The following is a 10,935-nucleotide window of genomic DNA, read 5'->3' as shown; positions in this document are numbered from 1 at the left end:
TTGAACTAATAATTGATTCTTTATTTATTCATTATTATAATATCTATTTGCAAATTTTATTTTCATATTCTAATTTTATAGACCAAATGTCCAAAGTCAAAATTTTAACTTTGAGTTGGGTCATCCCCATTAGGCAGGCGGTAGGTGAGATGAGTCGAGAACGAGTAGTATTATATAAAGCGATCATTGCAAGCTTTCAATTTTCAAGCCTCCAACACAAATTAGCTTCCTACCAAATCAACACCAAACAACATACCACATTCTCTGAATTTCACTCACATTTCATCGAACACCTACCTTACATAGATCGTTTTCATTTCTTCAAAGGTACAATAAACTTATAGACTGATTTAATCATTTCAGCAACAAGTTGACGAAGAAATCGAGTTTAATGAACACTAACTGATCTTATTGATGTCGCTTTTCTCGTTGTTTCATTGATTTAATGAACATAATATCACCGAGTTTCTATTTTTGGAACGATTTTCATCTGCATTAAGTCGTTTTGTTGATGTTATTGAAATTTGGTTTATATTTCCTTGTACGCAGTTCGTTCAGCAAAACAAAAAGGAGATGAAGATCGAGGTGAGAGAATCGACGATGGTGAGGCCGGCGGAGGAGACGCCGAGGATCAATCTATGGAACTCAAATGTCGATCTCGTTGTCCCGAATTTCCACACACCGAGTGTGTATTTCTACCGGCCAAACGGCGCCTCCAATTTCTTTGATCCGAATGTGATGAAGGATGCGTTGAGTAAAGCTTTGGTTCCGTTTTATCCGATGGGAGGACGATTGAAGAGAGACGAAGATGGAAGGATAGAGATCGATTGTCAAGGACAAGGTGTGTTGTTCGTGGAGGCGGAGTCCGACGGCATGGTGGATGATTTCGGGGATTTTGCACCGACGTTGGAGCTCCGGAAACTAATTCCGGCGGTTGATTATTCTCAAGGAATTGAATCGTATCCTCTGCTGGTTTTACAGGTATTATTTACAATACTTTTTTATCGAAGACGTGCAAAGATCATATAGAAAGACCTGCAACTTTCCCAGGATGGAATTAATTAATCGGATAATATATTCTCAAATCATACGACAGCAAAGTTAAATTCTGTATCAGGTGTTCGTCAGTCTTTGGTATAATTGTACACCAATCAAGGAATGACGTTTCAATACTTAAATTAAATCAATACAAATTACACTATATTTAGAAAAAGTGTTCCTCCTAATTGTCTTTCCGATGACCTACTATATCATGTACAACGTATTAAAAATTACAATTTTATAATTTTGGTCTAATTTTTAAGTTTATTTTAGTAAATTTAGTATAAATTCTTTTTAAAATCGATGCGAAATTAATTGTTTGTACTTTTTTTCAAATGTTTTACAAATTTTGTTATATTTTTTTATTTTAATTTACGTTTTTTCATGTACAACATATTTATATAAATACTATTAGAAGTACTTTTAGTTTACAATTATACTTATATAATAAAAGTCAGTGCTCAGTGCTCTGTATTCGATATAGACCATTTCATAGTTGAATAACTCTTTCATGTTATAATAATTATTAAAAGGGATTTAATAATAATAATAATAAATAAATAACCATAAAATATGGTAGTTGGATTAATGCGGTTGATTTGGGTATGTTCCACTTAGACTTGGCAATCCGTGTCTACGTGTCGTGTATTCGTGTCAGACACGAATTTACACGACACGAATTTGTTAAACACGAACACGACACGAATTATAAAACGTGTTTGGGATAACAAACACGAACACGACACGTAAAAAATTCGTGTGACACGTGACACGACACGAATAGACACGTTTTTTAGCCGTGTTACACGAAAACACGAAAAAAATACGAATAGACACGTTTTTAATGACTTTTTTAAGCTAGTGCTATAAATTAATTATTGACTGTTACGAAATTGGTCCCTAATATATTATAAATATAAAATTTAACCCTAAAGTATATATGTGTATATACGTGTTTGTACGTGTCACGTGTCAACACGAATTTGTATCGTGTTTTATACGTGTCTAAACAGGTAAATTCGTGTTTGACACGTGTAAGACACGAAACACGAATTTAAAATACGTGTCAAACACAAATAAACACGAATTTTGAAAACACGTACACGAAAAACTCGTATCGTGTTCGTGTTGTGTTAATCGTGCCGTGTATCAATGTAGGTGACCTACTTCAAATGTGGTGGAGTTTCACTCGGAGTTGGGATGCAACACCACGCGGCAGATGGCGCGTCTGGGCTACACTTCATCAACACCTGGTCCGACATGGCACGTGGGCTCGACCTCACGATCCCACCTTTCATCGATCGAACCCTCCTACGAGCCCGGGACCCACCCAACCCAACCTTCACCCACGTCGAATACCAACCCGCTCCCCAAATGAAAACCACCACCACCGCCACCGCCACCGGCGAACTCGAACAGCCACCTCCGGAAACCGCCGTCGCCATTTTCAAACTAACACGAGACCAACTCAACGCCCTAAAAGCCAAATCAAAAGAAAACGGCAACACAATCAACTACAGCTCTTACGAAATGCTCTCCGGCCATGTCTGGAGGTGCGTCTGTAAAGCTCGTAACCTCCCCGACGACCAACTCACAAAGCTATACATCGCCACCGACGGCCGCGCGCGTCTCCGGCCGTCGCTTCCGCCTGGGTACTTCGGAAACGTCATATTCACAACCACTCCAATAGCGGTTGCTGGTGAGCTAATGTCGCAGCCTACATGGTACGCCGCCGGGAAAATTCACGACGGATTAGTGAAGATGGACAATGATTATCTGAAATCGGCGCTTGATTACTTGGAATTACAGCCTGATTTGAAGGCTCTTGTTCGTGGTGCTCATTCGTTTAGATGCCCTAATTTGGGGATAACGAGTTGGGCTAGACTTCCGATTCACGACGCTGATTTTGGGTGGGGGAGGCCGATTTTCATGGGTCCCGGCGGAATTGCGTATGAAGGGCTGAGTTTTGTGTTACCGAGTCCGATTAACGATGGGAGCTTGTCGATTGCAATTTCATTACAAGCTGAACACATGAAGGTTTTTAGTAAGTTTCTTTATGATATATAAAATGGCTGATTTATGGCTATGGTTATTATATGTTTTTTTTATAAGTTTATTAAACCTTTCCCAAATACATTGATGTATGTGAATGGAGGCTGAAAATGTTTTTTTGTCAGCTTATCGGTTTATATTGCTTTTATGTCAATGTAAGTATGGTGTTGTATGTTTTAAAGGCACATAAAAGCAAATCTATGATATGATAAGTTTATTGTGAAGGGTTTTGTTTATGAAGATCGAAATGTAGGCATGAAAATGAAAAACAATTCTGTTTGGGCCAGAAAGTAGACGCAAAACTTTTAGGGGGTGTTTGATACACAGAAATAAACCAAGGGAAAAGGAATTGATTCTTTTTCTCTTGTTTGGTTAATAAAAAAAATAAGAAATTAAGAAATAAATCAATTTCTTTTCCATCAAAACAATTCTCTATTTTTAAGAGGGAAAATGGGAGAAAAAAAAAAAAAAAAACATCGACTGAGGATAAGATAAAAAAAAACGGAGATTTGAGTTTACCTCTATTCAAACCCCATTAAGAACATACATCTTAATTTTATCGAATGCATACTCGATTTCTCATGCGATTGCCCACGTCTTTGTATCGGCCCTACAAAAAGCCGTACATCGATTGGATTATCATTCACGACTTCAATTTGTTGCTGATTTTCACCGTTGCTCGATTGGAACATTGGCGATTTCACTTATTCTTTGTCGATTTTATCACCATCCTCCTCCAATTCAAGGTAATCTTGCTTTGATAAAACCAATTTTTGATGCTTGAATGCTATTTTTGTGTTATTTGAATGTCAATTTTGACTATTACATGTGATTTGCATCTGGTTTGTGCTTGAGTTTCATTTACAAAAGCAATTTGTTGTGTACAATTTTAGTTTTTTTTAGATTGTTTTCTCTTATTTGAACAACCATAAAATGTTCATATGATCTCGGAATGAGACGCTATTTTTTCCAGATTGTAGTCCTTAGTGTGGTATACATTTTAGGCTCCAGAAATAGCTTATTTGGTTTAGTTTTGGCTGAGTTATACAACTCTAAACAGTGGCTGTTATGAATGTTGTATAATATTTCAATATTTTTTTTGTCCAACTTTGAACCATCATAAAATCTTCATACGAACTCGGAATGAGGCGTTATTTTTTCCATATTGTAGTCCTTTGTGTGGCATACATTTTAGGCTCAAGAAATAGCTAATTTGGTTTAGTTTTGGCTGAGTTATGCAGCTCTAAACAGTTGTTATGAATGTTGTATAATATTTCAACATTTTTTTGATTTTTTGTCCAACTAAGAAGCATCATAAAATCTTCATACGAACTCGGAATGAGACATTATTTTTTCCAGATTGTAGTCCTCTGTCTTTTATACATTTTAGACTAAGGAAGAGCTTATTTGGTTTGGTTTTGACTGAGTTATGCAGCTCCAAACAATGGTTGTTGGGATTTTTGTACAATAATTTAGCATTTTTTTAGCTCTTTTGTCCTAACTCTTCCTTGTTTGTATATATGTAGATGTAGATGACACGAACACATTTGAAACAACGGATTGTACGAAATAGACAAATTTTTAGTACATCTGCCGTAAGAGCATTTTATGCAATGTATGTTATGATTTGTTGGTGGATGATGTATGATTTTGCTATGAATCGTTTAGAAAAAGCTACAATATTATGGGAAAATACTTAATGAGTTACCATAATGGATGTGATAGTATTCACGATATGGTTTATAAAAGTGATAAAACAAGTGTGGTTAACATAAGAATGAATATATATGCATTTACGAGACTATGTGACATGCTTGAACAAAGAGGGGTGTTGAAAAATAGCAAAAACATGTTAGTTGACGAGCAAGTTGCTATGTTCTTACATGTACTTGCACATAACGAAAAAATAGAATTATAGTAGAAAGATTCAAAAGATCAGGTGAAACTGTAAGTCGATATTTCAAGTTAGTCTTAGATGCGTTATGTCGATTACATAAAGAGTTCTACAAGAAACCTGTGCCAATACCCGATGACGAAACCGACGAGAGGTGGAGGTGGTTTAAGGTTAGTAATTAATTATTATAAATTTATTTAATTCCAATATTAATTAAATAATTTGTTTTATGCACAGGGTTGCCTCAGAACATTAGATGGAACATATATCAAAGTTAAAGTCCTTGCAGCGAAGAGAAAACCTTATCGAACACGCAAGGGTGAGATTTGTACTAATGTACTTGGAGTGTTTTCGAAAGGTCTTCAATTCATATATGTACTAGCGGGATGGGAGGGTTCCACAGCAGATAGTCGAGTACTGCGAGATGCTATTAGTAGACCAAATGGTCTTAAAATACCTCATGGTATGATATACATAAAACATAAATATGTAGAAATCTATTGTAGGAACATATAGTCTAACTAAATATGTAGAATCTATTGTAGGAACATACGGCCTTTGTGATGCGGGTTATACAAATGGTGAAGGTTTTTTAACACCTTATCGCGGACAACGTTACCATCTTAATGATTTGACTCGACCACCTACAAATGCTAAAGAATTATATAACATGAGACATTCATCAGCAATGAACGTAATAGAACGATGTTTTGGATTGATTAAATCTAGATGGGCTATTTTGCGTGATAATGCATACCATCCAATAGAATCTATGCCACACATAATCATTGCATGTTGTTTGATGCATAATTTCATACGCACAACCATGACCGAAGACCCCATTGATCAAGAAATCCGTGCAAGTCACACACAATTTGGAGACGAACATGACAACATTATTTCTACCGTAGAGACATCGCAAGGATGGACCGATCGTCGAGATCTTCTTGCTAATACTATGTTTACTGATTGGAGTGCAACGCGTGCCAACAATTAATTTATTCAATGTTTTTATGTAAACTTCATTATTTATTATGTGGTGTTGAAACTATGTTTAATAATTGAACAACTCTATTATTATTTCATTATTCTTATTGATATATTGTATTCATTATGTGGTGTGATAATATTTCTTTAGTTTGAATCTACTTGTAACTTCATTAAAAAATGTTGTTTAAAAAGAATAAACAAAGTAAAAAAAACTCATTTCCATTTCGCTGCTTAATACAACCAAACAAGAGAAATGATTCTCAAAAACATTTCTCTAGTGGATTCACAGTTCTACCAAACAGTGGAATCGATTCTCTTTCTCCAGCTTAATTCTCTTTATCTGCATTTCCATTTCTCTGTATCAAACACACCCTAGTCTTTAAAATAACAAGCGTCTATATAATCAAACACCTATCTTTCTCCATCAAGAAAACCGTGGATAGCAATAAAGTACAACATAGAAATTATGAGTAAAAACAAATAAATTGATTTAAATGAAAAAGTTTGAAAGTAGGGTCTTTTTAAAAAGAAAAAAGAGTGAGGGTTCTTCGAAAAGAAATTCTATATTTCCATAAGAAATAAAAAGAGACAAAACAAAAATTGATTTAATTTTAAATGGAAAAATTTCCAAAAGGTTTACAGAATTTGCTCTAAAAGATTAATCTGTGTCACGTGGGCCATTAGACAATCTAAATTATGTCACATGAGACTAAGGGTCTTGCAACCAAATTTGTACCTATTGCAAATTTGAAACTATTGTAAAATTGAGTTCTTTGGACGTATCGAAACGCGTTTGTTTTTAGAAAAGCAAATTACAAGAAGTAGATGATTTTTGAGTCTACTGTTTCTTTCTCGTTTAATTAGTTTTGTAGTAGGAATCGTAAAGTTAGAAAAACCTTTAATGGGTATATGCAAAACTCACTCATAAACTAATTGTTTTTGTTCCCTTTGGCTAGCTTCTAGCTAGTTTTGATATACACAGCAGTTCCAAAAAAATAATTATAACTATTGCAAGTGATATTGAGATTAAAGATGCCAAGTCTCCTTGAGAGTCTATGCAAGGCTTAAAATAAGCTCTTTTGGAAGCTCTTAGTTATTAGGTTTTAGGATCACACTCGTTTAAGTCAAGTTAAGAATATTTTGGTTTGGCCAGGGACTAGTTAGGCAGTTTGATTACTTGATACACTGGGTATAAAAGAGAAGGCCCAATAAGAGAGAAGAAATTAGTGGGCTTCTGGTAAGGTCATTTGGCCCATATAATACGTTGTTTTAATTTTGATATAAAGCATTTGATATGCAACATAAAGGTATTTGATTGTTCTTTTCAAATGATTTGCATGGTAAGGTATTTGATTGTTCTTTTCAAATGATTTGCATGGTTATTAGTAGATAAATATACTATGGCAATATGAGTGAGCAACTCCAATTTATACGTGAAAATGTATTATATGTGACCAAAGTCATACATAGTAAACATATATAAAAATAAACAAGAAAACATATACAAATTTACGTCGAAACGTAAAGAAACTTGAATTTATACTGACATGTACATATAAGTAAACAAGTAAGATTTTTTTAAGTAAGTTACACAAATCATCTATCGTACAGGTGCCAAAAGACATGTTTAGTCTTTATTTTTAAAAAATTAACTCGGAACGTCCCTCGTTTATTTAAAACTTGTAAACTTCATCTTTACGGACATAAAAAGACAGTTTTTCCGTTATTTATTTTATTTATTAATCGTTAATTATTAATCCATTAAAAGAAATTGTTTATTAAATATTTATCTTTTTTTAATTAAATTTATACAATATTTCAACACCTAATCCCGAAATCAAAATCAATGTTGACTAAAACAAAACCCTTCTCTCTTCTATCTGCTGGAAACCGTCGACCACCACCGCTCCATCTCTTCATCTCTCTTTAAGTTCTATCGTTGGAAACATCTTCAAAGCCACCAAAAACTCTTACCAAATAAAATCAGCATAAAAGGACTCCTTGATGTTGAAACCTGCAACTCTAGCCGGTTTCTTGAATCTAGAGTTCGATGCATGAAATTGTGTGCAGATCTTGCTCCAAGTGACACGAATGCAAGAATGTTGTTTGCAGATGTTCTTCAACTGTTTCCAGTAGAGCACCTCTTTCAAACCTCCTGTCAGTCACCAGAGTCAGTAACCTCATCGGAGCAGAGAAACCCAAAACATACAAACATACATACATACACACACACACACCTTATGTTTATGTAGGTGGGATACCTAAAGAGACGCCAAGATAGACACAAAGATTTTGATATCGGAGCTGCAAAAAGGGTTGTAGATCTGCACTCCGGAGAGATGGTAACAGAGAATTACCTCTCATATTCTCCTATCTCATTTTTTGTTCGCTAGCTTCGCTCTTTTTCTTTCATAAATCTATAATCCGACAGCAACCCCTTTAGTCTCTAGTTTTTCCGACGAGAGAGTTGCAGATCTGGAAACAACCATGGTCGATTTCAAAATAGGGAAAGAGGGTGGGGTGTGGTAGGTTTCTTTCACGAATCTGTAACAAAATAGAAGAGAAAATGTTGTTTTGGTAGTGGTGGTCCGACAGTAGAGGTCCGATGATGGTGGTCCGACAGTGGTGGTGATGATGATAGTTTTGGGAGCAGATCTTAGAGAAAAAGAGGGATATATGTATATTAGGATGGAATTTTAGGGGGAGTAGGTGGGTAAGGTAGAGTGAAGGTTTTTTATTTTATAAATAATTTTATGAAAAACAAATAAATCAAAAAAGAAGAAGAAAAATGGTAGAATAGTCATTCCTTGTCCCACAAGGAACGGAGCTGTAAATTTAAACTAACAAGGGATGAGGCGTGCAACTTTAACCAAATGAGGGACATTACGAATTAATTATTGAAAATAGGGATTGAACGTGTCTTTTGACACTTGCACAAGGGATGATTCGTATAATTTACTCATATTTTATGTTAACGAATGGAAGTTCAAATAATCAAAAACGTATTATATGTGACCCGACTCATACGTAGAAAGCGTGTATACAAATAAAAACAAAAACGTAAACAAAATTGCATCGAAACGTAGAAAAACTCGAATTTATACCAACACATACATTAACAAACATTTGTTTTTTTAAATTGCCGAATGAAAGTTTTAAATTTATGTTGAAGTTGACCACCTCGAATTTAGAACGACACATAGATAGAAATAATCACGTAAAAAATTAGTTATTTTAATTTAACGAACGAAAGTTATTAATGAAAATAAGATTATATATATTAGTGGGAGTAAACATGACAGTTTACAAAGTTGAGAGAGGTCAAAGTGACATTTTACAAAGTTGAGGGGTGGTAACCTCAGTGGATGGGGCTAAACACAAAAGTTTAAAAATTAAACATGGTCAATATGACATTTTATAAAGTTCAAATCCAATGGGATCAAAATGACATTTTAAAAAGTAAAAGGATGAAAAATATTATTTTACAATATCAATAGAAACTTAAAATATGAAACCAAAGTCAGTGGGACCGACCTTGGTTTTTAGTATATAGATAACATAAAATTAGCAAATAATGGTAATATATTGGAAAATCTTTTAATTGGTATCAGGTATACTAGTTCCCTTTGGCTTTTACATTGTAAATTTAGCTTATGATAAAATTTTGTTGCGTCTTTCTATAGAAAAATAATTGTAGTTTAGGTATGTCTTCAGGACCGTGTAGAGAATGTTGGCATGACTTAGCCGAGAATACGCTAAGTGACACACAGTATTGACTAGTCGAAAGAGTCAACCTATGACAAGACGGTCAAAAGGAATCGAAGTTAGTCACAATGAAATGAAATGATCGGAATAATTACCATTTGGTTGTAACAATGAAAATTGATCTAGGAGAATGTAATTACCAAACAATAATTACATGAAAAGAAAATGATCATAATAGCTAATTTCTCATAGTCTTTTGAGAAAATTACACGGTTGGTCCCTATGGTTTGGTGTTACTTGCACGCTTCGTCCCTGGAAAGAATTTTTAACTCGGACCATCCCTATAACTTTATTTCGTTACCCGCCTAGTCCCTTAGTTAACGTTCCGTCTGATTTGGGGTTAGGAACTCCTCACATGAGTGGCACGCTGAAGGCATTTTTGTCCTTTCAACCCTACAACGGACTTAAAACGACTTCTCCTTCCTTATTTTCTCAATCGGTGCTTCCACTTCTCCTCTTCTACTCCATTTCTTTTGCTCGTGGAGATTGAAGATCCACAAAATTGATTATGGTGAAATGCAAGTGTGGAGCTGTAGGGATCATACGAACTTCAGGAACAAAGAGAAACCCTGGTAGGCCTTTTTATGCATGCCCTTTACAGGTATTGAGTTATCAATTTTTTTTGGTAATTTCTAGGATGAACCCTAGTTTGTGCTAATCGAGGCTATTGAAAACTTCAGGGACCAAGAAGTGGATTTATTTCGTGGGTAGATGAAGAAAATCATACGCATGAGGCTAAAAGCCAAAATCTTGAGCTTGAAATCCATAATGAAGAACTTCAAATCCAAAATCGTGACCTTGAAATCCAGAATGAAGAACTTGAAATCCAAAATCGAAACCTGAAAATGTTGTTAATTGTCAGTTGGATTTTGTTTTTTGGGATAATTGTTTACAAGTTGTAGTATTAGGTATATCAGTAGTGGTTTTTGGTTGAAGATCATCTAATGCAAGGGTAATATTAGCATGTTTGTATTGCTGCATTTTAATGAAAGGGTATATTTTGGTACAATTAATAGTTGCACTTTGTTGTCTTATAAAGGATTACAATGGATTATTACCATCTTGTATTGTTGGAATTGGGAGAGAAAGAGTATCTTTTGGTACATTAATAGATGCACTGCCAAAAACATGCCAAATGAAATGACCAAAAACATGCCAAATGAAATGACCAAAAACAAATGTCAAAGTACCAA

At 34.7% G+C, this 10,935-nt stretch overlaps 1 protein-coding gene across 1 annotated transcript; it reads left to right on the top strand.

Moving 5' to 3' along the window:
* The first annotated feature begins 211 nt into the window (after positions 1-211).
* On the top strand, positions 212-3,317 carry LOC145107815 (shikimate O-hydroxycinnamoyltransferase-like). The gene is made up of 3 exons (XM_079044771.1): positions 212-327; positions 550-981; positions 2,200-3,317. Exons 2-3 carry the CDS (start codon positions 574-576, stop codon positions 3,106-3,108), a joined length of 1,317 nt encoding a protein of 438 aa, XP_078900897.1. The 5' UTR covers positions 212-327; positions 550-573; the 3' UTR covers positions 3,109-3,317.
* The last annotated feature ends 7,618 nt before the right edge of the window (positions 3,318-10,935 follow it).

The sequence above is a fragment of the Lactuca virosa genome, chromosome 4 (genome assembly GCF_052849685.1).
Source record: "Lactuca virosa cultivar CGN04683 chromosome 4, Lactuca_virosa_CGN04683_v6, whole genome shotgun sequence".
NCBI lineage: Eukaryota > Viridiplantae > Streptophyta > Magnoliopsida > Asterales > Asteraceae > Lactuca > Lactuca virosa.
This window is presented reverse-complemented; position numbering and strand designations above follow the sequence as displayed.

Excerpts from the sequence above, each read along its gene's own strand:
- LOC145107815 (XM_079044771.1), top strand. The coding sequence starts at position 574 with ATGAAGATCGAGGTGAGAGAATCGACGATGGTGAGGCCGGCGGAGGAG. Across the intron at positions 982-2,199 it reads ATCCTCTGCTGGTTTTACAG|GTGACCTACTTCAAATGTGG; the intron begins GTATTATTTACA and ends GTATCAATGTAG.